At 46.0% G+C, this 27,376-nt stretch overlaps 1 protein-coding gene across 6 annotated transcripts in view; it reads left to right on the plus strand.

Annotated features, from left to right (window-relative positions):
- Window positions 1-27,376, plus strand: part of LOC115073798 (receptor-type tyrosine-protein phosphatase V-like) — an 80,178-nt gene that overhangs the window by 22,308 nt on the left and 30,494 nt on the right. For 4 of the 6 annotated variants that reach the window (XM_029572589.1, XM_029572591.1, XM_029572590.1 and 1 more), the window contains 14 exons: window positions 773-1,039; window positions 3,780-4,055; window positions 5,353-5,622; window positions 12,158-12,430; window positions 17,036-17,311; window positions 18,229-18,501; window positions 19,973-20,245; window positions 20,740-21,012; window positions 21,228-21,500; window positions 22,593-22,865; window positions 23,153-23,425; window positions 24,154-24,426; window positions 24,602-24,880; window positions 25,227-25,361. In XM_029572589.1, the coding sequence (XP_029428449.1) occupies window positions 773-1,039; window positions 3,780-4,055; window positions 5,353-5,622; window positions 12,158-12,430; window positions 17,036-17,311; window positions 18,229-18,501; window positions 19,973-20,245; window positions 20,740-21,012; window positions 21,228-21,500; window positions 22,593-22,865; window positions 23,153-23,425; window positions 24,154-24,426; window positions 24,602-24,880; window positions 25,227-25,361 (3,687 nt within the window). The remainder of the gene's footprint in view (window positions 1-772; window positions 1,040-3,779; window positions 4,056-5,352; window positions 5,623-12,157; window positions 12,431-17,035; window positions 17,312-18,228; window positions 18,502-19,972; window positions 20,246-20,739; window positions 21,013-21,227; window positions 21,501-22,592; window positions 22,866-23,152; window positions 23,426-24,153; window positions 24,427-24,601; window positions 24,881-25,226; window positions 25,362-27,376) is intronic. The other 2 variants (XM_029572593.1, XM_029572592.1) reach the window with 2 other exon arrangements.

Here is a 27,376-nt window from a genome sequence, read left to right on the forward strand (position 1 = left end):
CTTGGCAGCCCTACAAACTACCCCTTGTGATAAGGTAGTTAACTCCCTCCATTCCCCTTCCACAGCAGATTACACTATGAGTAAAACCTGGACTGGCTTAGCCTTTCCATGATGACCTAGAGTCATTTGGTTCCATAAGTCAGTAGTTCTGTACCCTATTCTAGAGGCACAGCTAACAGGTCTGATTGTCAGGATATCCCTAATGAATATGCATGGCCAGATTTGCCTTTACTGGGTCTATGATGTATGCAAATCTATCTCTTGCCATAAGTCAGTGGTTCTCAGCCCGATCCTTGAGAACCTGCTAGCCAGTTTGGTTTTCAGGATCCTCACAATGAGAAAGCTTTGCATGAAGGTATAGGTCATGTACACTCATTGTGGAGAGCCTGAGGGCCAGGCTGGGGGCGGGGATGATACTTAAGGACTCGGCTGAGAACCACTGCTATAAATGCATCATTATTAGTGTTGCCACCTTACCGAAGTCAACCCAAAGAAGGTCATGCAGGCCTGTTTTCTTCCCTATTGTAGTGTTACCTTTTTTAGGGGAATCAGAAGTAAATCTCCATGCCTGCCATGGGGAATAACCCAATCTTATCCATTAATATACTCTCTGCATTTTTGGTATGGTTGCTCGGGAACCTCAACTTTAAATATAAGGGAAACAGGAACGAAAAGTAATAGAGAATACAGTGACTTGAGATTTAATCGTAATTAAAATCTGGCTTTTTTTTTTTTTTTTTTGTGCACGTGTGTGTGATGGGGGTTTTCCCAGCTCCTGTGGCACCATCTAATGTGAGTCTGACTAACCGTGGCAGTGCATCTGTGTTGCATGCCCGCTGGGATGAGGCACCCGGAGGGAGCTATGTCACCACCTTCTACACCGTGGATCCTTTCAGGATCATAGAGAATGGTTCCCTGGCGAGGGGCTTCACCAACCTTACATACGAAGAGCTGACCCCAGGAATGCTTTATGGCTTTCAGATCTGCACCGTGGCTGGGTCCCTCCTCTCCCCTCCCCACACTGTCACTGCCTGGACCTGTAAGTATTTCTCGTGCTGTGAAACAGGTGGCATCATGCAGTTAATGGGTGCGGGCTGTACTTCTGCTCTGGTCCTGGACTGCTGCAAACAGGTCTGGTTTTCAGAATATCTAGAATGAATATGCATGAAATAGATTTGCACACAGTGGAGGCAGTGCATGCAGATCGATCTCATGCATATTCATTGTGGATATCCTGTAAACCAGACCTGTTTGCACCACTCCAGGACTGCAGTTGCCTACCTCTGTGCTAGAGAAAGAAAGAACATGGGTGTAATTTGCAGTAAAAAGTCAATATAATGACTTGTTTGTGCAGATGAACTGCTATTAAGGACATCACTAGATTAAGCTCATGTCTGCTGGTACTAGGAATATTTTCTTCATCTTATAATTAAGCATATATAAACACGGTCTTAAATCAGGGCACTTCATGGCAAATTGCCTACAGGATAACTGAGTGCTTGCTGATGTGGCTTGTGGTCTAAGTGGGTACATGAGGCAATAGGAGATAAAGCGAATCGCCCAAGGTACAGTGACTGTCAGTAGGAGAAGAAGGGATTTGAACTCAGGTCTCCTGATTTCCAGTCCATTATTCTAACCAAGACCTTTGATATATTCCCTCTTTAAGAGCGCCTTTTGGCTAAAAGCCATGGTAATGGCAAAAAAACCTGAAAACATTTTTGGAGAATTCAGTTTGTACTAATTAAAGCAAATAAGATGACTAAAATCCCACTTCTGAGCGCTGGTTTGTGTCTCATTCCTGAGGTGGTGTTAGTGCCTGAAAATGCTCCCCACCGGGCCGCTTTCAGTATGGCGCATGCCGAACTGGTCGCCAGTTCATCGTAACCATAGGAGGAACAGCAGACGGGATGTCTGGGGGAAGGAGACTCCAGGAATTTTAGGGGTGACGACTATAATACATAGGAATGGCAGATAGAGACCACAGCTCCTGCTCAGACTTATAGTCCCTTCCTGTCCCGCAGAGATCCCCTGGGCTGGTCCCACATTTTTTATTTGCTTTGATTACTCCTGATTTTACCCCTTTTAATGCTCCACCCAAAACCCCTTGTTCCAGAGCCTTTTTTTCTATTGAACAAGGCCCTCTTCTGGTGCATTTATTCCTTGGAGCCGTTTAAATGTTCCTATCATTTCTCCCCTATCCCACCTGTCCTCTATGGTGTACATGTTAAGATCTTTAAATCTGTCCCCATGTGCTTCATGATGAAGACCGGTGACCATTTTTAGGAGCTGCGCTCTGGGTTGACTGGATTTGGGTTTTATCCCTTTTGAAGTTGCTGTCTCCAGAATCATCTGCAGAGGCAATTTCACTTCCTTTTTCCTGTGCTCCCAAGCCCCCTTCTGGCTCTTGCCGTCACCTTATCTGTCTGTTTGACCTTCTTAAGGTCATCAGATAGGGGTCACCCCCAGATCCCGCCCCTGTTATGTGCAGAGAATGACTTCACCCCCAAATACCCTGCTGCTCCCTTGAGGGTTTGCAGCCCAAATGCATTTTTTTAGCATTAAATCGTAGCTGCCGCGCCTCAAGCTTCATTGCAGCCCTGCTCATGTTTTCCACAACTTCCAGGCTTATTTTTTACACTGATTTGTGCGAGACTACTAATTGGCTCCTGTTACGCACCCTTTCCCCAGCCCCTTGTCCATACCCCGGGTTTGGGGGAGGTCTGTTTGGCACTTTACTTGCCCACAGCACTCGTTGGTTCCTGTTACATTCATTTTCCCCTGCTTCTAACTGAGGAATAGTCTATAAATGTAGATTTAAAACAGGGGTGGGTAGGAAAAGGAAGCAAGGAAACAGCTCGTTCACATTCCCAAAGAGAGGAAGACTTCAAAGCCCAATCAGTCCCACTCCCCTCAGCAAGCAATAACTTAGCAAGTTAGACAGTCCTTGGCTTTTATCCAGTGCCAAGTCCTCCTCTGCTCTCAGGGGCTCTTGATTCGGCTGCAGTTCCCTCGGCTGCACTGACACTTGCTGTCTTATCCCTCAGCAATTTAAATAACTAAAGCTCTAATAAGACAATTAATGAAGGAGACTGAGGAGGAAGACATTCTAGTAAATCTGATATCCAAACTGAAAGCTCAACACCTTTTATCTGCTCCTAAGGGCCGTATATGCTGCTGTGGATGTTGGCTCACCCGGCATTGCCGACAGCTGGGTTTAAGATTATGCTGCCCGTAGGCAGAGGAACAGGAATGGAGGATTTCACTGCTGGGAGTCCCAGCTTTTGGGCACCTTCAGAATTTGGCACCCTAGGCGCTTGCTTACGTTGCCTGGGCCTAAATCCCGCTCCGTATGCAGCCATCCAAAAGAGAGGACTGGCTGTAAAAGCAAGCAATTGCTTTAAAAGCCCAGTTACGAAAAATAATAAAGCATGAATGGGAGTTGAAACAGAGAGACACAGAACAGCTGCAGAAAGACCTCAGGGGAGGAGACTGCAGCAGTCCTGATTCACCCAGAGTATGAATACAGCCAGAAGAGCTGAAGAGAGACCTCAGGGGAGCAGACATCAGGGCCCCGAGACACAGACGTGGAAGAGCTGAGAATGAAATCTGCTAAAACAGCGGCTGGGTCTGTTGTACAAAGTGAATATTTGTATTATCCAAAACCATTATAAATAAAAGGGGTGGAGGAGAGAGAATATGGAATAAGATTAGCAGAGTTGCTCCCTGGAGGAGGTTATACTGTACGATGCTGCTGCACTCACTCTTTCGGGTTTTTGCAGATCCTTTACCTCCGGCAATGCTGAGCCTCCAGAATCGGGGGACTAGCACCTCGCTGCGGGTATCCTGGAGCCAGCCCGCTGCCGGTCCCGCACCTCATTTTACCGTCTCCCTCTTCGAAGCCATGTCACCAGCGCCGCTGAAAAATGTGACCGTCAGCCCAGGTTCTACCAATCTCACCTTCCAAGGCTTGGTCCCAGGCCGTCCATACACTGTTCGGGTGTCTGCCGTCGCTGGTCCTTACAAATCCCTTGAGCTAACAGCCACGAACTGGACATGTGAGTATCTAGAAGAGTCCTGTCTGGCGTATATGATAGGGAAGGCAAAATTGACCTATCTGGTTAGCTGATGAATCCCTGGGTTAGGAGGAATCAAATCTTTCTAGCAGTATAAACTGATTCCTCTTGTATGTATAGGGCGACCATACGGTTCCATGCTTGGTAGAAACAAGCACAGCCATTCTTGGTTGTTCTCCCATTGAACATTGGGAGATGTAGTCCTGCTTTCCTTGGGGACCTCAATAAGGGAATCAGAACTGCTTCTCCTTACATGCAGTGGTGTGGAACCAGAACTGGTCGATCTCGTTCCTCTGAATGTGGAGCTGTATAGTCTCCCTGCTGTATGCATATCTCTGCTGCTTTGAAGCCTGCATGCATCTGAAAAAAGAATGTGTTTGAAACATGCAACTGAGTTCTTGAGAGGCCACTGTAGTGTCTCTTTGTAATCTCAAGATGAGACCTCGAGGGGTTGTATTGGTTTGATGCTCTGTAAGGTTAAGGGACCACCATTTCATGCTCTTTCACTGTCATCACATCGTTTGAGTTGGGTATTGCAGACCCCACTGCTCAGCAGAGTTCGTGCATTTAACTGGGCAGGTTAGATCAGGACTTCCCAAACGCATCTTGGCGATGCCAAAGACTTTTGGGAATTTCAGGATATTCACTTTAAATATGCATGAGATAAATGTTGTATATACTAGGTCTCCAGTGTATGCAAATGTATCTCATGTATATTCAATGTGGATATCTGGAAAATCTGACTCGCTTTGGGATCTCCAGGACAGGTTTGAGAAGCCCCAGGTTAGACAGTGCGGAGATAAAGCTAGCTGTGTTAGTCCCGGAGGAAACTGACTGTGTAATACCTTTTACTGGATCAAGATACTAATTTTCCAAAGCTGGTGGTGTCCGAGAGCTGAGAGCACTTGGGGGGGCTCTTCCTTGGAGAGGTCACACCCAGAGATGGCAGTGAAAGCTTCATTGCTTGTAATCCTCTTTGGGAATGTAGGTCCTAGTAAAAGATATTTCAACAAATCTAGAGTGATTTAGATCATTCAAAATGTTTTTCTGCTGATTCTTCCAGTAGCATGCCAGCCCTCATGGAGAAACAGGAAAAAAAAAGTGCACCTTTGAGAAGCTGGAAAATATTTTTCAGAAGGTCTGCAAAGTTGCTGTGTTTTTTACATTACAAGTTGTGTTCCTTCAACCCTTGCCTTTCTTTTTTCCGCTATGTGCTTCGTCAGTTGTTCTTAGCACGGTCGTTGCATAGTGAATGTAGTACAGTTGTGTTACATTTCAGACCCTTTGGCTCCATCCAAAGTGAAGCTAACCAATGAAAGGAAGACCTCCAGCCTCACTGCATCATGGGGCAGGGCCCCGGGAGATCGGGATGGATATTCCCTCCAGCTCTCCAGTGTGGGCCACCACATGGAAAAAAATATGTCATTGGGAGGGAGTGAACAGAACTGTACTGTGGATGGCCTTCAGCCCGGACAACAATACATCCTGCAGGTGACAGCTGTGGCTGGGCCCTATTGGTCAACTTCACAAGCAGTCACAGAGTGGACCTGTGAGTACTGATCAGACATTTCTAACTCTAGTGCTGGGTGTAATTCTGATAGTTAAACGTGCAATAACACAGCAGCCTATGAAGGTGGGTATTGTAGGGATGGGTTATTTGGGAGAGCAACCAAGAAGTTGATTGTTCTATGAAGGTGATGACTTTATAGCTGGGAGGGGTGGGGTTGGGGGCTCTGTTTTCCTTGCATTTACATAAGTTGTCCGATGTTTTCATTACAAAATGTCCTTCTTTTCTTCATATCTTCACCCAATCCAATGGGTAACCCCTTTTCCACTGACTAGTAGGGTTTAGGGAGTGCAGAGCTGAGTTGTGATCCGTGCTGCTGGGTTCTTTCTTGACTGGAAGAAGTTAGAATTTTTCAAGTCCTTTAGACGCAGCACACAGCCAGCTGTTGTCTAAAATCGAAACCTTTTATTGTGGTATTTGATGCAGATCAATTAACTTGCAATGAATACACTTGGATCTGGAAGCATCCATACAGAAAATAAAGTCCAGAAAGCCAGAAGCAAATTCAGTCAATGCATAATATTCATACACTAGGGGATTTTTCTTTTCATCTATCTGCTAGCTATGAGGCACTCTTTGGAGGATCGAACCCTCCCTGGCTTTTCCCCATCTCCTCCTTGAGTAGGAAAACATGGAAATTCCTCATGAGAAGACAATCCTTTCAGCAGCAGCTCCGTGCAGTGCCACTCACTTAGCAGCCTTTCTGCCTGGCTCCAAACAGCAACTCCACTTCTGAAGACACTCTAGGCACTCTTGAATGAAATCGAGGCGTAACTTCTCTTTCACCAGCTCTAGCCTCTGGCCCTCTCTTTTGCTTTTGCTTGCAAGTCCTCCTAGGCCCAAGCTGCTTCTAAATCCTAAGGGCCCAAGTGTTCCTTCCTTGAGCCTCAGCCACCACCCTCCTAGGACTGAAGACTGCAAGGAATAACATGAGTTTTGTGGAAATCACATTATTTGCCATGGACATGTTGCAGGGGTTGAGAGAAACCTGGCGGCAGCTCTAGATTACGATACTTCCATGGAGCACAGCAAAACGGTGTGGCCCAAGGTAATGCAAAACGTAGGCTGAGTGGTTATATATTACGTCATAGAACACTCTGCACCCAATCTGGTAAAAGCAAAACTTAGTTTACTAAATGTTGTAAATATATGGTATGAAATCAGCAAAGAGAAACAATACCATAATGAATATCAGTACAAACACACAACATCACGGTAGGCATTACATAGAATAATCAAGTAAATAAGATTGCAGTCACAGAGATAAGAATAAAGAAAAGGTATTTTACAAAGAATAATCTCCTCATAGGTCTTCCCTGCTTTAGAATTGTGTATTCTCAAAACAGGAACTCCACAGCTAGAAGCTATTCGCTCTCTTGTTCGTGGCTCATTCAACGACTCACCCTTGCACACAGCTTTATATATCTTATTCTCTCTGACTTTAGTCCAGTATCTGCAATTTAGATGTTTCAATTTGCACCCATAGCTCTGACATTAGCCATCTGGAGTTGTCAAGCTATAGCAATTAAGACTCACAATTACAGTAAGATTTACAGCTCTGGCTATGGCTGTTAGGGAGATATCCTGCACTAGTCTCCTGAATTCTGGCACTCATCAGTGTTATCTCTTAGAACAACAAATGTTCGAGGAACCAAATGTCTCTTGCCTCCTACCTTATCAGCTCATCAGTAACAGCCAGAGACAGTGTGCTGAGACAGTGTTTCAGGCTTTAATAATTCTTATGCTTAACCTGTGCTAAGCTATGTCCAATGTACATATTGATACACACACACCCACATGCACCCTCATACACTGGTACTTACTCTCACAGGGCCAGTCTCTCCCTTTTTTGGCTGCCAGCGGCAGTGCTGGGCCTGTTCTCCTTCTCTCCCACTTAAAACATTTTTAGCAATACCTGGTTGATGTCTTTAGTTTCCAATACCAGTCAAAATCCTGAACTGGGGCTTATGAATATCTCATATTGATAATAAACACAAGTGTATCACCGGGCAAACTTCTGGCTTGCTTGAAGCGAGCTATAATTCACCCATTTTTTAAGACGTCATCACTTGATCCAGCAGAGGTTTAAGCATTATCAACCTATCCCTAATCTATTTCTTGGAAAGATTATTGAAAAGGTGGTAGCAAATCAACTACAGCTCTGTTTTGATAAAATCCTGGCAATCTGAGGCAATCTGAGCTCCATGCTGGTCACCGCATGGAAGGTGCACTCATAGAAAAAAATAGAACTAGGGATCACAAAATTAAACTTCAGGAGGGGGATGACTCAGAACCAGCATCAGGAGATGTTTCTTCACAGAAAGGGTGGTGAATGCCTAGCAAATGAAGAAATGCATGCAAGAGGGTAACTTGCTGGTACGGCAGTTACTACCCTTAGCAGAAGGCATGGAGATTACTCCCCTTAATAACCCTCGAGGCTTTTAATACAACTGCAACATTGCTTCCACTTAGACAGCAGGGGAAAGGGGAATTGGATTCAGAAAACAACCGAGGGCCCCTGCTTCTACGGTCTGGGATACTGATATGCAGACATAAGGGAAAAAGCAAAGGACGGCTTCTACGGCCAAGTCCTAAAGGGAACAGGCAAAGCGTGCATGGGGGTAACTCGCTGGTGTGACGGTTACTACTCTTAACCGATAAGCCTTGATGCTCTTAATGCAACTGCAACATTGCTCCCCGCTTAGACGGCAGAGGGGGGGGGGGGGGGAAAGGGGAATTGGATTCAGACAATAACCAAGAGGGCCCTGACTTCTATGCTCTGGGATACTGAAACTCAGGCAAAGGGGAAAAAGCCCAGGACGGCTTCTATGGCCAAGTTCATAAGCAAAGCACGTCAAGCAGCACTGTCTGAATTTTCAAGAAGGCTCATCACCCAGTAAAAAATGTTGCTAGCTGAAATTTTTAATGGGTTATCATAAAGCTTGGGGGATAACTGCACGGAGTGGCAGTCACTACCCTTAAGAGAAGCATAGGGGTAACCTGCACGGAGCGGCAGTTGTTACCTAGGGAAGCTTACTGGGCAGACTGGAAGGACCATTTTGTCTTTGTCTGCCATCGTTACTATGTTGCTATGTAGGCCTAGCCCTTATGAATGAGATTATGGTTGAGTCTGAAGTCTGATGTAGGGAATGATACATTGCTTATAATTATACGAGTGCAGTATTTGATCTAGTAGGCCACCAACTTTTATTGACTTGGCTCAATGATAGTGGATTTGATGATACTTTATTATCTTGGTTTACCTCTCTCTCTTTTTTTTTTTTTTTTTTTGAAGGATCGTGACTTTCAGGTGAGCTGGGGAAAACGAGCTTTCTGAGGGCAGACCATTAGATTTTGGAGTACCTCTGAGCTCTGTTTTGGCCTCATCACAATTTAATTTTTATCGTGTTCCACTTGCTACATTCATTCAGGGACTAGGTTACAAGTGGGTTTTCTTTTATGTGGATAATATAGAGGTTGTGGCCTATGGCAGAGCTCATGATAGACATGAACTGGCTAATTTTAATGCTTGGTTAGATTTTATTGCAAAATGGTTTTTAAATTATAAGTCAGAGGCTTTATGGATAAGCAGACATAATTTGCCTGTAAAGATTATTCCTTGTATGTCTGGTATGGATATTAAGATATTGTGATATCCTTAGGAATCAGGATAGATGCAATGCACAACTATGTCACACCGAATTTTATCTGTAGTTCGTGGTTCCTTTTTCATTTGAGACGTCTTCGCCGATTAAGATCTTTTATCAACAAACATAACCTTCAAAGGCTAGTTCATGCTTTTGTTTTGTCTGGAATAGACTGTTGTAAGGCTCTCTACCAGGGATTATGTGGTATTCAGTTGAAGAGATTGAAGTTACTACAATATGCCTTAGTTAGGCTTGTTCTAGGGCTGGAAAGCTTTGATCATGTATCCCTGGCAGTAGAGCTACCACATTGGTTGCCATATTAAATTTAAAAATTCTTTGTTTGGTGTTTAGATGTCTTTATCAGGACTCACCTCAATATTTATCCAATGTTTTCATCAAGTATCATCTGTCTAGATCTCTCCTGTCCTTAGATCGTTCCATCTCAAATGAGATTAGAAGGCACAGAAGGATCAGTATTTCTATACCAGGCACCACTTCTCTGGAATACCTTCCCTTTGGAAGAATAGCTTAGAGGCCCAAGTATATGAAATTCAGAAAAGCTGTAAAGGCCTGGCTTTCTAAATAAACTTAGCATTTTTAGATTTTATTGTTGTTATTTATGGAACTGGTTATAATTTCTTTATTGTATTATCTCTGAATGGATGCAGTAACTGTGATGTGTTGTATTCTTATTGCTATTTTTAGCATGGTTTTGTATGGACGCTGTGACTGTGATGTCTTTTGTGATGGGTCTCCCATACAGGGAGTCCAACCGTCACTAAAAAAAAAAAAAAAGAAATACCATTCTGGATGGGAGAATATTTCTATAAAGTGTGACCAGCCTTTTCATGTTAACTGAAATGTAAGTGGTGATATTCAGAATAGCCATGAGAAGGCCTTCCCGGAAAATTACACTATGCATCTTGGCTGTGTAAATGGAGAAGTGGTTCCTTTGGAGGGAGTTTGTCTTTCCATCACTAGGGGGTTCAGCCTGGGGCAGCCTCTCAGTAGGAGGGCCCTGCAGGGTCTTTCCCCCTCAAGAAGAAAGGTCCGAGGCAGTGAGTTGGTCTCTTCACTGAGACAAAGCCCAGTAAGTGTTGTGCCTCCTCAAGTAGGGACAACCAGGGGGCCCGACCTGAGTTCTGATGGAGGTGAAGGTGGAGTCAATGGGAAGAGTGGTATAGGAGAACCTCCGAACGGCAAGAGCCCGGAGGTCGGGGATGTCCCTCCCTATGGCCTATGGATGGGGTTGGAGAAGGAGATTCTGAAGGGAACAGAGTCTTATGATTTTTGGAGTACGGATTCTATGTGGCAGAGTTGTGAGCGCTGACATGAATTCCTGATGTAAGCTGGATGTCGACACTGCAATGTGCAAGGAGAGGATATCACTGGAGGAGAAGTAATAAATGTCATTGCTGGTAGTATGTTAAGCTGTGGAGTAGAGGAGTGGGGAAACGAGTTTGGGAACTGGTTCTCTTATTAAGGGGACAAATGTACACAGTTGTTGAAACCCTTGGTATCTTTAACTATCCTTGTATCTTATGCAGCTACCTCAGCTTGGCTGTGTAAGTCTACGTACCCAGATTTAATCAGTGATTCTCTATTATGTTATGTCTTAGGCTGAGTGCTAGCATTACTAGAAAATAATAGTTCTGTTTGTTTGGAATGTACTTTGGAATGAGTCCCGTTTTTCTGGCAATAAGAAGAATTCAGTAGTTAGAGGCAGTGACAGAGAGCCCTACCCAGCTAAGAGGTTGCAAGTCACGTCCTCCTTTCTCAGCGCATAGCGCTCAAACTCTTCTTGAAGACAGCCTTTCTGGAACTTGACCAGGCTCCCTTGTCTGGCTTTCTTCCTTTTGTCTTTGGAGCTATGTCAGACATGGAGTCCTGCAGGATCTGCCTCGTGAATGCGCTGATCACTTGAGGCATGGATGCCCGCACACACAACCTCTGAGTCCCGGGTTTCACCAGGGCCAGCTAATCGATGAAGATCCCGTGTCATGCTGCGTGACATTATTCCCATGGCTTTCTCCCTAACGTGCGCCCACACAATAAATAAATAAATGGAACAGGAGCTGCCGTCAGTTCCATGGAGATAAGCAGAAACGTTTCTGACGCCTGCAGGAGCCTGCGGTCTGCCACCTATCGTGTCTCTCCGGCATACGTTTTGTCATCTTGTTTTTTAGCCGCCTTTCCCTGCTAGGATTGGAATGCTCCTCACTATAAGTGCCATGCTGGGTCAGACCAGTGGCCCCCTCGAGTCCAGCTTCCCGTCTCTGACCCTGGCCAGTAGGAGTTACTTGGAAGTAGCCGGCAAGTCCTTCAGGGGAGATCCAGTCTCTGTTGCTTGCTCCTGGAAGAAAGTGGAGGCCATGCCTGAGTCTCCCTGGCTTATAATTGTTAATGAGCCTGATCTACAGGAATTTTTCCAAATCTATTTTAAACCCATCTGTTCTATTAGAATTGACAGCATCCTCCGCTAAAAGATTCAACAGCTTAATTGTGCGTAGGCTAAAAAAAACCCAACTTTATTAAATGTATAAAAAAATAGCACTATATAAAATCTAAATACAGTGCTATACACCCTGTGAAAAATGGAGTTGCTTTCTGCACAATTCCTGGGCTTTCTTCTGTAACCCCCCTCTAGGGCCTATCAGGAATCTGCCGTAGTGGGCTGGAGCACTAGCAGGGAGGGAGCAAATATTCTTATGGGTGGGTGCCAGGGACCAAAAATACAGGGAATGAATCCTGCTGAATGCCCTAAGGAGGCTTTTTAAAAGCTTGAAGTTCATCATTAAGTACTTCAGATCATGTCGTCCATACTCCATGTGTGTTTTTATTGAACTGTTTGTTTGTGTTTTTTAATTCAGATCCTCTGCCAGTGGATAACGTGACTGTGACGAATGTCCCAACCTCGCCCATTCTGCACATCCGCTGGACGGATTCGGGGGGCGGAGGGACGGATCGTCGGGTCTGGCTGTACGGCCAGCGGTCGCATAGGCTTCTGCGAAACGTCTCTGTGGAGCCAGGCGCTACCGGTGTCAGCTTGAATGACTTGGACCCCGGCACGCAGTACCTGGTTGAAGTAGTGTCTCTGGCTGGCCCTTATCAGGCGGTTTCCCAGAAAGTAACGGGGTACACATGTAAGTTTAAAACCAGTTCCTGCCTCGCTGTTTGTCACCAGTCAGAAGCCAGAATGGCGAGAGAGCCCCGCTGCGCTATTCGTCACCTGAGATTCACAGGTTCCTGTGCTCCTCTGGATGACCCTCCCGTCTTTTCATTTTCTTCTTGTTTTTGGCCTGATAGTTTCCACCTCAGTCAGAATCGTGCAAATCAGGAGCTTTCATTCGCAACCACATGGAGGCTTTTCCCTCTCCTTCCCCTCACCCCCCCCATTTTAATCCCACCCTTCTATCTAGCTCGGTCATTGCAATAACGATGCCTCAGATAGGGGCCATACACTCGAATCCCTCCAGAATTTGGTGCTCGTGCACCCTGCGTCTGAATTAGGTGCCCCCTCCCCTCCCATTGGTCACTGAGCAAGGCTCCCTCCCCCTGGGACTGTGAAGCAGGCCTCGGAGACCTATCTCCCTCATGCTCCTGAACCACCTTGCCCCATCCCCATCTGGGTCTTTCATTTTTCGAAGACAGGTAAATTGAGAACCAGGTGGAGGACAAGGAAACAGGTGTGGCAGGTGCATGTGAGATTTTTTCCTGAAAGAGCTAGATTTAGGAATTGGGGAAAAGTCTAGCAAATGCTTGGACGGTTTCTGGGGAATTCATTTATTTTAGTGTTCAGAAACTGCAGGAAAGTTATCGCCTCGGGGGAACCATGCATTCTTGCACACAGACTTCCAGACTTTCTGCTCCATCCTTAAATCTGGCCCTAAGTGCTTATTCCAGGCGATGACCACCCAGCCTCTGGCGTTACCTGGATTTCAGCATGAGCAAAGCTCTGTCCCTAGACCCATGAAGGGATGGCAAACTGGCGTCTAATCCCTGGGCACTGATGGAGCAGGAGGACCCCGGCATCAAAAGCTGGACTCAGGAACCGACCACTTGGTCCTAAGACAGGGGCTCTCCAAACCTGTCCTGGTGAGGTGACCTCACAGCCAGTCGGCATTTTCAGCGTATTCTGCATGAGAGAAAAGTGCCTCTGCCGAGTCTCCGATGTATGCAAATGGATTTCATGCATAATCATTGCAGATATTCCGAAAACTCGACTGGCTGTGAGGTCACCAGGGCAGGCCCGGGAAACCCTGCCTTAGAGGGAGGCCAGTCCTGCCAGGAACCAATGATCATGCAGCATCCTAAAGCCAGTAAAAAGGCAACAACTTATATAAGAGCGGCCTGTCTTCACTGGAGCAGCAGCCAAAATCAGTTCATTAAACCAGCAGGGAGCACGATGCTCGATTAATCCATTGCTGGGTGCCACAGGGTTAAGACTCACCAGCTGGGATTACAGTGTAGTTCCATGCCTGTAGGGCAAGGTTGAACCAGCCCTGGTTGTATTTCCAGTGCATGCAGGACCTTGTACTTCCTCTTTCTTAAGACACAAGGAGGTCAGTATTCAAAGCTGCAGTTTCAGTAGCTTGGCCGGATAGAACTTAAGTTACAAGGTATATATGGCATTGCTATGTCGCTGAACGTATGCACATATATTTGTGCTTAGCCATGCCATGTAAGCTAGACATGCCATAGAGATAGACAAGCTCTATGACATGTCTAGCTTAGCCAGTTAATTTATGCGGCTAAGACCGAATATTACTAGTTAACCACATAACTTAGACGGCTAACTCGCTCTGCCCCAATCTGCCCACTACACGCCCACAAGTTATGCGGCTAACGTTTTAGCCATATAAATGACTTACGCGACTAAAGCAGCAGCCACTGAACATAAGAGCGTATTCAGTGGCCGCCTCTTCACCGCCTAAGTTACACCTATCCAGCTAAACAGCGCCGAGCGCGCCTCGAATATCGACCTGGGGAGCTCGGCCTTCATGCATGCAATGGATGGAAAACCAGGCCTGTCTCAGCCTCACCCTGGGGCCATGGAGCTCCATGGTAACCCCACCCCCCACGTAAAATGTCAAAGAGCCCACAGACGCCCCGGTTCAGGATTCTTTCATGCAGAAGTCCATGCATGGCGCGTGCACACTGCGTGCCTTAAAAGCGCACTACAGGTGTGCTACACGCATGGGATCCTTTTTTGATTAAGAGTCAGGTGAAAACTGGAATCCAGCGAAAAGGGCTAGGAAGAGCTTCAGGTCTCAGTCCAGTACTCGGTGGGGGAGGGGGGGTCCCCACCGTCCCTCCTCCCAGCATCGCAGAAAGAACACAAGGTTTCCATGTACTAGAAGTGATGGGCGATGATTTCCATGCGCGGGCATGATAGAGGCTGGCTGTGTGTCCCAGCGCCCAAAGCCAAGTAATGCTTAAAGGATCTTAAAAATAATAGAAGGAAGCGGAATTGCATAAAAACCAGCCTAGAAATCCTGCAGCTCAAATGATCTGTTAGCCAGATGTTGCTCTAGGAAATGTGGAAACGTAGAGGAGAACTACCCAATCCTCTGGCGGTGCTCCTGGGGATAAGAGGAAAGGAGAACTGCCTGGTCGGCACCTTGCAGCTGTGTAAAGGAGACCTGTCTTGTTCTCGGGCTGTGTCTGTGTGCAGTGTAAAGGAGACCTGTCTTGTTCTCGGGCTGTGTCTGTGTGCAGTGTAAAGGAGACCTGTCTTGTTGTCGGGCTGTGTCTGTGTGCAGTGTAAAGGAGACCTGTCTTGTTCTCGGGCTGTGTCTGTGTGCAGTGTAAAGGAGACCTGTCTTGTTCTCGGGCTGTGTCTGTGTGCAGTGTAAAGGAGACCTGTCTTGTTCTCGGGCTGTGTCTGTGTGCAGTGTAAAGGAGACCTGTCTTCTTCTCGGGCTGTGTCTGTGTGCAGTGTAAAGGAGACCGGCACAGAGTTGATTGATCAAGTCCTGGATATCCAGTATTAATAAGATCTTATTGGCTTGTGGCAAACAACTGCGTTTTAAGCCAGCAGTAATGCAGAAGGAATTATCAAGCGCCAGTTGCTTCCGGTGTCCCAGGTCAAAGATCGGGACATTTAATGATATGGGGAGGGTCCTTAATTGAGCATGCCCATTTCCAAATGCAGTAGCATATTAGCAAATATAAATCAGACAGCACTAAAAAAAACATCAGGGACATTTTTTTTATACCCTCCAAGTAGGTTTTTAATGTTAGCTAATAACTGACTGCCAGTTGGGCCAATGTGAATTAAGCTTCTGACTAGTTATTTATTTTTCTTACCCGGATGGATATCTGCTAAATATTCCGACTAGACCAGTGAGTGCGAGTTTCAGGCTAGAAATGAAATAACACTTACATCGGTGATTCCCAAACTGTCCTGGATATCTGCAGTGAATATGCATGAGATAAATTTGCATGCCGTGGAGGCAGCGCATGCAAATTTATCTCACGCATATCCATTGTGAATATCCTGAAAATCCAGCTGGCTGGGGATCTCCCAGGACAGGTTTGGGAATCTCTGATTTACATAATCTGGAGTTGCACCTAAGCTGCTCTTTCAGTCTGGGAGTGGACAAAGTCTTTTTACACCCCTTCTCTTCTGTCCACCCCCTCCCTCCCCCCCTGGGAAAGTTGTTGTGGTCTAAGGTGACCAGATGGTTCCAAGTCAGAAAGACCAGGCTAATCCAGGCCTTGCGTTAACCCCTGGCAGCCGCAGACTTCTCACCCTTCCTTTTTAAGAGGACTTGTACCTGCAGAGCCGTGGGGTCAAGGCAGTACTAGCCGAGTCTGCCCTTTGTGAAAGAGTGCCACTGACCCTTCGCCTTCCCTCCAGATCCCTCTGCCTCCTCCCCCGGTAGGGTGGCTGCCCCGCTGCTGGGTGGGAAGGACCAGCCGAGTCAGCCCTGGTTTTTTTGACTCCCACCTCATAAGTTTTTCACACTTCAAGAATACTTATGAATGAGTTGAGAAACGAGGAATAGCTCATCCGAAAAGCAAAGAAAAGCAGTGGTCTAAAAAAGTGACACATTTTTAATTCATGTATTAATGATATAATTTCTTGTTCCTCATGACCTGGAGCCGGGTGGTAACCCAACAGAGCACCATATACCTCAGGTGGCTAACGCCTGTCCTCAGGGATGACAGTTGGGTCTGCTTTTCAAGATGTCCGCCATGAAGATGCGTGAGATATACGTGAATACGATGGAGACGGCACATGCAGATATATCTCACGCATCTTCGTGATGGATATCCTGAAAACCAGGCCTGATTGTAGCTCTTGAGGATGAGTGTTGGCCACCCCTGTGGATTTAATGACCTTTCCAGATGCAAGCTCAAGGCAAGTTACATTCAGTGGATATTTCCCTGTCCCCACAGGTCTTACAGTCTAAGGGCCTGATTTACTAAGGATATTCTCCCATTCTGTGTCTATAGGGAAAACTGCTTAGTAAATGAGACCCTACGTTTGTACCTGAGGGTGAAGTGACTTGCCCAAGGTCACAATGAATGACAGCAGGAGAAGCAGGATTTGAACCCTGACTTCTAGGGGTCGTAGCCTGTTGATCTAACCACTAGGCCACTCCTCCCAGAGCATTCATTGCAAACTGAGAGGTATAGGAGTTAAGGATTATCTTGACCTACCATCTTGATTTTGCACCGTGGGAAGGAAATTTAATTCAGTGTAACCTGATTTTTTTTCCTCGATGTTCTTCTCTCCCTAGACCCACTCTCACCATCCTCTCTAAAGCTAACGAGTGGAGGAAACTCCTCAGCTTTGATTGCACAGTGGGAGACCCCCGCTGGTGAGAGGGAAGGGTATTTGGTCTCCCTCTACAAGCGAGGAGAAAACTCAGTGATGAAGCAGCTGATTGCAAGCAGAGAGAGGAGCGACATTACCCTGACAGGGCTGCTGGCGGGCTCTTGGTACTATGTGGAGGTGCAGGCAGTGTCCGGACAGCGCTACACGTCCATCTCGCAGAACGCCACAGCCTGCACATGTAAGCCCAATGCATGCCCCATCGTCCCTCCCTGCTGGGGTCCTACACACTGACTGCTGCGCTAAGCCTAATATTGTATTGTTGTGTTGCACTGCTATTCCGTTGTTCCATACCTTGAGCGCATTAGTGGGAAGGTGTGATTATAAAAATATCTGCCTTCAGCCGTGTTTAACTTCTCAGCAAGGTTCATAGAAAATGAGAGAGAAATATAGGTTAGCCATTTTCTCATAGATTTTATTTTGAAAGCTCAGGTGAATATAAAAGAGGAAAAAAATAGATTCTTTTTCCCCTGCACCTAGGCTCATAGATGATGCAACATTTTTAGCAGAGCGTAATCATGGGTAGGCAAAGTTTGTTCTGTTTTGCCTCTAGGTGTGTATCCTAGGAATAAGTCAGGCAAACCCTGTCATAGCCACCTAAAATGATATGCCATTTACTTCCCCAAAGAAAAACTTGGAAATGAATGGATCTGAAAGTTTGGTGAAAGGAACTGGTTTTGTTAATTCCCCAAGTATAGGACCCTGTTGTCGCTATACAAGGGCAAATAAGGAATGTTTTACAGTACCTAATGCCCGAACCTGCATTCTTTACAGGCTGTGATACCTTGTATAGGACCAGCATAAGAATTAGCCATACTTGATGTATGTTGTTGTTGTTTGTTGTATTTTTGATGTGTTATTTGTATGATGCATTGCTATGTATTGTATTATTCTTATGTTTTGTGAACCGCTTTGGGTTGGACTATATCTAAGGAAAGCAATATACAAATATCACATAACCTAATATATTTGAGCTTTTGAGACCATATAGGTCCTTTCCTTGTGGTGACAAAGTGACTGCCTTGAGCTGTATGTGCCTCTCTTGAGGAAAGCAAACCCTTCAAACATGACAGCCCCTAACTTCTCATTCTGCCGCAGTTCCCCTCGCCCCTGCCGAGGTGAGCCTTGCCAATCGAGGAAGCTCTGCATCACTGCATGCTACCTGGACGGAGCCCGCAGGTGGAAGAGATTTCTACAGATTGATTTTATACAGTGCTGGATCCCAGGAAGCGCTCAGAGATGTCACGGTCGGGCACGGCGTCACCAGCTATGTCTTCCGCAACCTGTCTACGGGGAGTTCTTTCACCTTGAGCATGGCAGCTGTGTGTGGGACGTCTGAATCCTTCTCCCCAAACCTCACAGAATGGACATGTAAGTGTGCAAACTCACCTGAAGGCCTTAGCCAGTCTCCCACAGCAGATTGCTTAGAAGAATAATTTGAACCTTTAACTTGGACTGGGTGACCCTGTTCCTAGGAGGAGTATCTAGGCCAGTCCTGAAGTTTTGACATCCCACTTCTTGATGCTTTCTGGTACCTTTCAGTGCTGATTTCAGACCAAAAGAAGCAAAGGCTACACATGCCACAAGGCGCTAGGATGGCCAAAATTTTCCTTTTGGCAGCTCTTGTTAAACTAGGTGTACTGGAAGGTGATAGCCATTCAACAGTGATTCCCAAATCTGTCTTGGGGACCACACAGCTAGTCAGACGTTCAAGACATCCACAGTGAATATGCATGACATGAATTTGCATATATAGGGAGTGGTCTCCAATGTGTACAAATTTGTCTTACGCATATTCATTGTTGCTATTCCTGACTTGGGTGTAGGATAAGTTTGGGAAGCCCAGCCATCCAGCGTCAGCAGCGCATTCTAATTACCTTTATGTGCCATTCTGTATCCTGATGTCAGCCATTTTGTTCTAGTATCATCATCGAGAGGTTGACCAACCATCCTGTGTTAGGAGAGCCTATCCCCCTATCTAAAGTGAAAGAAGTTTAGAGGTCCATATTCAGACACAGTCTGGATAGCAAAGTTACCCAGAGAAATGTATCTGACTAACTTTAGAAGCATATGCAAAAGTGCAGTTGCACTATGGAATATACCTGGCTATCTTAAAGTTAGCTGGTTAAATTTTAAGCAGCTAACTTTAGGACAGCTCTTTGGCCCGACCATACTTAGCCAGTAAAAATAGTCAGTTAATTCAACTCCTCCCAGTTACGCTCCTGGAATGTTCCTAAGTTGCTGGCTAAATTCTAGCCAGCTATTTTATTAGTCGGATATAATTTATCCGGATAAATGCCCAAATATTAGTTTAGAAAGTTAACTACTGAGTTAGCTGGCTAAATGCTTTTGAATATGGACCTCCACATGTTTTTTCCATCCTGTGGCTTGTCTATTGAGTTTTCAAATCATCCTGTCGGTAGTAACAGGCGTGATCTAAAAATAGAGAGGAGATCGAGAGGTGGTGGTTGTTGTAGACCAAGGATCCAACAGGTATATTTGCAGCTCCAACAGTGTAATTACTTTAGACATGCATTATTTTTAAATACGGGCAACTTTAGGAAAACAGGGCCATAAAATACTCCCTTACTACAGTAAGGTTGGGCGCCTCTCGCTCAAGACAAAGTGAGTTTGCTGCCAATAGGAAGATCTGTTGGGTTAAGTCCATCCTATACCCAAGGATCTCCTTTCATAATTCACTGCTCGGTCAAACCATCTCCTGCCCCATCAAACTGAACAGTACTGTGCTTGCACCACTGTTGGGCATAATCAAATATGAAATAACTGAACTGGGCACAGCCTTATCCTGCTGAAATGGTGTACCTTCCCTTTTTACTTCTAGATCCTCTGGCACCGGGAAATCTTACCCTTTCTAACCTAGGCAGCCAGTCTGCCCTGCACGCCTTCTGGAAAGCATCAACGGAAGGTCAGGATGGGTATTCCGCCACCCTGTATGAGATGTTCTCTGGGCGTGTCGCTGGCCGTGCCTTTCTGGGCAGGGATGGGAGAAACTGTACGTTTGGTGATCTGGTCCCGGGAAAGAAATACAATATTAAAGTAAGTGCCATGGCAGGACCCTACAATGCCACGGCACGGAATATCACTGACTGGACATGTAAGTACCAGGGAGTACCTCAATTTGCAGGGCTGGGCCTGTTCATTGATTGAGAAGCATATTGACTGACACTGCAGAAATAATCCTAACAACACTGTGACCACCACTTAATGAATATCTTCACGTGAGTCAGATATAATGTTGCTTTTTATCCACACCAAATACATCCTTTTGAAAAATAAAACATTCAGTCCATGACTGATCTTCCATGTGCAGATTAAAGCTTTATTTTTTATGAGGCTTAAGGTGAGCAGGTTGATTACATTAGAGCAGCTTTTTTGTAATGTTTTTATATGATTTACTTATTTTACTTTTAGAATATTGTGATGATTTTATAATGTTCTTGGTGGAACATGTTTACGAATGTATATTATGTAATCCGCTTTGGACAAATTCTTTTGAAAAGTAGCAGGAATATAAGCTGATTTAAATAAATAATAAATCAATGGACAGGTTATGACCTCTTTCATAAGATGCTTGAATTTTTGCCTCAGATCCTCTTGCCCCGTCTACAGTGAGGGTGACCAACGAAGGCCGCCCTGATAGTCTTCGCGCTTTCTGGGAGGAAGCTGCTGGGGAGCGGAACGGTTACCTGGCAGTCGTGTATGATGCAGTATTGGAAAGCGTTACTGAAAATGCCTCTGTTGACCACAACATCAGAAATTTCACCTTCTCAGGGCTAACTCCTGGAAATAGGTATAATGTGGAGATCATTTCAGTTGCTGGACCCTATACCACCTCTTCTGGGATCGTCACAGACTGGACATGTGAGTTCTTGTAGATTAATATTAAATAATCCATTAAGAAGAGGATTTTTTTTTAGTGAGATAGAATGACTTACTCATTCTCTTACTCTGTTACTATATGATAGGTAGTGGTTGTCAGACAAAGAAAAATTAAGTGCCTTATCTGAAAGTCGGTATGTTTGTATAAAGGACGCCTTAGCAATTGATATTGCATTGGATTATGTTGCTGTCTTCAGATCCCCTTGGCCTATCCAAAGTGAACATGACCAATAAAGGTAGCAGTGACAGTCTGTGCATATTCTGGGAGAAAGCCGCGGGGCGGCGAGATAGCTACGAGGTGATCCTCTACCATGCTGGAGTGCGCAGCATCACAAGAAATGCATCTGTCGGGGGCGACGCCCAAAATTTCACCTTCTCGGATTTGACTCCCGGGAAAAAGTACCTTGTGGAGATCATTTCAGTGGCCGGGCTCTACAGGTTGCAGGCTGGGAATGCTACAGACTGGACATGTAAGCCTTCCATCACCCAATTTCCTGCTTTTCCTCTGTCTGATATGAAAACTGTCTTCTTGATAGCATGCAGGCTGTGAGCTGAAACATAGTGCTATGCTATACCCAAAATCTGTAGTACTGCGTTAGGAATACCACTGTATACTGTGTCAAAGCCATGGTATTCCTCGAAGAATAATCACTACAAGGGTGAGGAATCAATACCATTACTCTAGGGCTAGCACACTAAGAGCCAAATCCATGCTATTACTCTAGCAATATCATACTGTAGTATACCAGACCCATAATATTCCTCTAGGTACACCATACTATAGCAAATGGAATCCTTATTTATTACCATTGGATTACTACAGTACTGCATTAATTCTGAAATAAGAAACAGGAATAAGTCAAATCTATTACCTTACCATGGAATACTGCACAGTCATAGTGCCACATTCATAGTGCTCTCGTAGGAATACCACCCTGTGTCGCTTCTGTGGTGCTGAGCACTAACATTGCAGGCACATCTTAATGGCAGTACGTTAAAATGATTGGGTTACTGCTTAGGTCTTTCACTGGCAACAGCTCTTGCTGATCACATACAACCCTAAACAGAAGGTATGGGGCTTAACCTGTATGCAGCAGAAGACACGGGGGTGGGGGCGTGTGGGGCTAGATATAACAGTTTTGCGCCCATAGGCAAGGTTGGAGAGTGGTGGGAGTGGGAGACGTCACCACCCCCAAAAACCCCAGAGTGCCATAGCAGTGCCCCTTTGAAGTGGACAGCAGGAGCAGGCTCCTCCTTGGCACAGTACCACTCCTCTTTGACCTTGGTATTTGGCAGCATCAAAATTTGGCTCCCTAGGCAATTGCCTGCATTGCCTCAGGCTAAATCTGAGCCTGGAGGAGAAGGGAGCAACAGATACATTAGTCCTGTTTGTGTGGCGTACTCACCTATTCCACCCCCCATCCCCAGCAAATAAAATTTTCCAGATTCAACGCTGGTCTCGGAGCCTCCAGCGCCATCCAGTACCAATGCGTCCTGTGCTCTTTGAAGCATCTCGTATAGTCCCGATTTCTACTGTAACTTCCAACCTTTGCTTCCCCCAGATCCCCTTGCCCCATCCAAAGTGAGCATGACTAATGGTGGCCACTCTGACATCCTGCAAGTCTTCTGGGAGAGAGCTGAAGGAGACCGGGACGGTTACACAGTGATCCTGCATGACGCCGGGCAGCACAGGGTGGCTGCCCGGGAATCACTTGGAGAAGACATCACCAGCTTCACCTTCATGGGGCTGACTCCTGGAAACCAGTACAGGGCGGAGGTTGTGTCTGTGGCCGGACCCTATGGTGCATCAGCAGGAAACGTTTCGGACTGGACGTGTGAGTGCTGCTGGGGATGCATTTCCCCTAGCTCTAAGGGGATTGGCTAGAGAGGGCTCCAATTACCCGGCTGTGCTGTAGCCCTCAGCGACCGTGGCGGGTGACATTGCATTGCCCTGAGTTGTCGGGACCCCATAGTATTGCATCTTCAAGCATATAACACTATGATGTCATTCAGCTGTTGCGTAATGTAACAGCCATCCCATAAACTCCTGAGGATAGTTGCTTCTTTTTCGTTGGTCTTATGAGTGTTGCCTCAATGTCTCTGCACCTGATGTCTCCTTCAGATCCCCTTGCCCCGATCGGAGTGAGCATGACCAACGATGGCCACTCGGACAGCCTTTGTGCATCTTGGGAAGAAGCCCTGGGGGTACGGGATGGCTACAAGGTAGTCCTCCATGACGCAGGGCAGGGCAGTGTGGCAGGCAATGCCTCCGTTGGACAAGACGCCAGAAACGTCACCATCTCGGGGCTGACTCCAGGCACCAAGTACAGCGTGGAGATTAAAGCAGTGACTGGATCTTATTGGGCGTCAGCGGAGAATGTCGCGGACTGGACATGTGAGTGCAGTATCTGCGAGCTATCAAAATATTTTAGTTTTGTGGATGGGTGGATGAGTGTTTGTATGTGTTTGGGGGGGGGGGGGGGGGTGGGAGGTGGAATGTTTGTACCTTTTTTCATTACTGAATGCTGGAAGTGAACCCAATCAATTTGCCAAAATGCAGACTTGACCAAATCTGAAAAACCTTCCCATTTGAGGTCTCAAGAGATAAAGGAACTCGTTCACAATAAGCAGGTTCTACACCCAGCATAGGACATGAGCTCAGGTAGAATATGGTGCAGGCTGTATACTGAGAGCAATGAAAGCTCTTTGGCCTTGTGTCCTTCAATGTAGACTTATCCGTATCAAGGAAGCATCAACCCCGTCTGTCATATTGCGGCAAGGCTCTGGCTCAGCTATTTTCCCCTCCCAGTTACAGCAAGGGTTAACTGAAATCATCATTAATCTGAAATGCTCTGTGTGTGGTGGAAAGTGTGTCCTATCATTAAATTACACTGTAGGAGCCTATCGTGTGTGTGTCTACTCTACTTTTTAATTGCGTCATATTTCTGGCTCTTTTATGTATTTTTTTTTATGATTTTATTTCTGCACTGTAACACTGATGTATTTTTAATTTCTCTGTATTATTATTAATAGTTGATTTAGTTGTTTCCTTTCAAGCCTCAGTCGGATTGCAGAGCAGCTTCGGAATCGTTTACCAATTTTTTTTCTTCCTTCCTTTCCCAGATCCTTTGGCTGCAGAGAACATCTCGGTGGTGATTGAGGAGGACCATACAGTCCTGCTCCTCTCCTGGATTCGGCCTGCTGGCCTACAGGACTCTTACCAGGTTCGGCTCCTGGACCTGCACGATCAGGCGGCATCCAGGAACAGTACGGTGGCCAGGGAGGCAGGCCAACACATTTTCCAGGACCTGGTGCCAGGCCGAAACTACTCTCTGTCTGTGATCTCTGTGGCGGGGCCTTATCAGGTCTCATCGGAGAGCGTGCTGGTGCCAGTGGGTAGGTCTGTGCTTCACAACATGTTTGCAAGAATGAGGGAAAAATGACATCTAGAAATTAGGTATGAAAACTTGCACTCAACCAAGGCATGTGTGAATCCGTGTCTCCTTGGTCAGTGGGGATTTTCTCTAGTCATTTGACAAGGATGTATAACTGGATCCTTTCCTGCCTGCAGAACCTCTGCCCATAAACGACGCGCAGTGCTGGACCCATGAGACAATTCTCCACCTGAACTGGTCCCTGCCGCAGGGGCAGTCTGACTCCTGTTTGCTGACTGTGGAGAGGGAATCTGGAGGCAGTTTCCAGCCTGTGCTTCAGTTGGTGACCACCGAAAGTGAGGTCAACTTAACGAACCTGGAGCCAAACTCCTTGTACCGAATTGACCTGACCAAGATTGGGATGAATACGATGACAAGTCAGACTGTTACCCTGCTGTGTAACACCTCCCAGGAAGGTACGCACCTCCCTCACCTCAGCATTACCTGCTGTGTAACACCTCCCAGGAAGGTACGCACCTCCCTCACCTCAGCATTACCTGCTGTGGGTCACCTCCCAGGAAGGTACGCACCTCCCTCACCACACTGTTACCTGCTGTGGGTCACAACCCAGGAAGATACGCACCTCCCTCACCACACCATTACCTGCTGTGGGTCACATCCCAGGAAGGTACGCACTTCCCTCACCACACCATTACCCACTGTGTGCACCTTCCTGTATGACATTTTGGATATTTCTTTGAAATAGTGTCCAGCTGCAGTGGTTAGAAGTCTGCTGAGGTTACTTGTGCATTTCCCTTTCAGTTCTACCCCCACTGTCCACTAACACCGCCCTCCAGTTCGAAGGTGACACCGGGGTGATTATTTCAGAGGATATGTTCAGTGAGGAGAACGGAAGAATCATGTACTATGGGATTGTTGTGACATGCAACGAATCGTGTAAGTGCTTAGCTTTAGTTTGCTGCAAATGTTTGATGAAAGGGCACCTTTGTTATCCCTTAAAGACAATTCATTGTAGAGTGTTCTGTTCGTTGTCATGTCACATCTCATTTCTTAGGACTTCTGAAGGTCCATACCGAGCCGTGCACTGCCTGGGTAAGTTACCCTGCGGCTGCACCATTGAATATACCAGACAAACCTAAAGTTATTCAGATAAGTTACCCAGATTACTGTGAATATCTGAATTATCCGGCCTGCTCAAAAACACCCCCGGAAAGCATGCCCTCCCCTCCCACCTTAGCTGGATAAATTATACCCAGGTCATGACTTATCCAGGTAAAATGTATCTGTTAGAAAGACAGGAAGTTAAAACCTCAGGGTTTTGGGAAAGTTTCCCAGACAAATCCCTTTGAATATGGGCCTTGTGTTGTAGACCCTGCACCATTATAACTCTTCCCTAGACTGACTCCACCCTTGCTGTATCTCTTTGGAGGTGTGGCCTCCAGAGCTGGATGCAATTCTAGGTGAAGTCTCACCAGAGACATTATCATCTCCTCTCTTTCATACTGATTGTACCTCTCTTTATGCATCCCAGCATCCATCTGGCTCACTCTGTTTCGCTACCTTGAGATTATCCAACACAATAACCCCAAGACCTCTCTCTTGCTAGTGCACATCACTGCCTCACCCTCCATCCATTTACCACTCCCTCAAATTTCTGGAGCCCAAATGCGTGAGCCTTCATATTTATTTTGCATTGAAATTTTTTATCTGCCAGGCTCTTTTAGATCAGGCCTCATTCTAATTCAGGGACATCCATTCTGTTGCACATCTTAGCATCATCTACAAAAAGGCAAACACGTTTTCCATTTAACCCCTCCGCAATGTTGCTCACAATGACAGTGAATGGAATCGGTCTCGAGACCAGCCCATGAGGCACTCCACTAGTCACTCCTCCTTCCTCAGGTTTGCCGAAATAAATCATAACAGCGTCTCACGACCTGAGCGGGAATCCAGGCAAACAAGCTTCTGATCTCTGTGTGTGTACGAAGGGAGCTTGTGGCGGGAGCGTTGAGGAATTGAGACGGGGCGGTTCCTATCACCCCTGTATTAAAAGCATTGCCTTAGCTCCCGGTGCAGTGGCGTGCACAATACAAGGTTGTATCCCTCGCCCAGAAGCTTGTTAAACAGTGACACGTCCCCTTGGGTTACCACGCTACTCCGAATTTACAGGGCATTGCTTCCTTCTCGGTTATGGAACTCGCTGCCCGAAGCTTTTCACACAATTTCCTGCACCGAGGACTTCAACAAAGCACTTAAGGACCTATCTGTTCGGCCTGGCCGTTCAGTCTTTGGCCTCTTCACCTTTTGATTTCCATCATAGCAGCCTTATTGATCCCTGTCCTGTTTTCTGTCAGTGATTTTATTTTCATGTTGTCTTACTATGTCCTTTTATTATGAATGTGAAACATGCGTAATCCGCTCCGAATGTGCTTTTGAATGCAGCGGAATATATATCCTTCTAAATAAATGAATAAATAAATAAGTCGTTTTGCTCATCGTCAGCAAAACTAATTAATTATTCTGCAACTCATTTCTTTTTCGGAATGGATACCTGCAGTTTGGAAGGTTAATTGTCTTTGTTGGTGTCCGTTTTACAGAATTAACCAACTCTTTATGTCCTTCCACCACCTCCCTTATTGCCTCTAAGCCCCACCTTCTGGAGGCAGGGGCCACTCCTTTTTCTAATAAAGTCTGCAGATTTTGCTTTGGATGGGGAATAAAATGTGCATGCAGACTTGGGCTTTGTGACATAAAGAGAGTGTGGGTGTGTGGCTGGGGGGAGAATTAGCAAAGCTGTGAAGGTAAGAAAAACATAGCAATGGATCAATCCATTCGTAGACCTGTAGGGGTGTTCCATGTTTGCCTTGAAGTGAAAAACCTGATTGACAGGATAATTAGGGTTGTTAACGAAGCTGAAAGTCAAAACAACATGTAGAAGACCAGATGTACAT

This window comes from Rhinatrema bivittatum, chromosome 12 (assembly GCF_901001135.1).
Source record: "Rhinatrema bivittatum chromosome 12, aRhiBiv1.1, whole genome shotgun sequence".
NCBI classification, from domain to species: Eukaryota; Metazoa; Chordata; class Amphibia; order Gymnophiona; family Rhinatrematidae; genus Rhinatrema; species Rhinatrema bivittatum.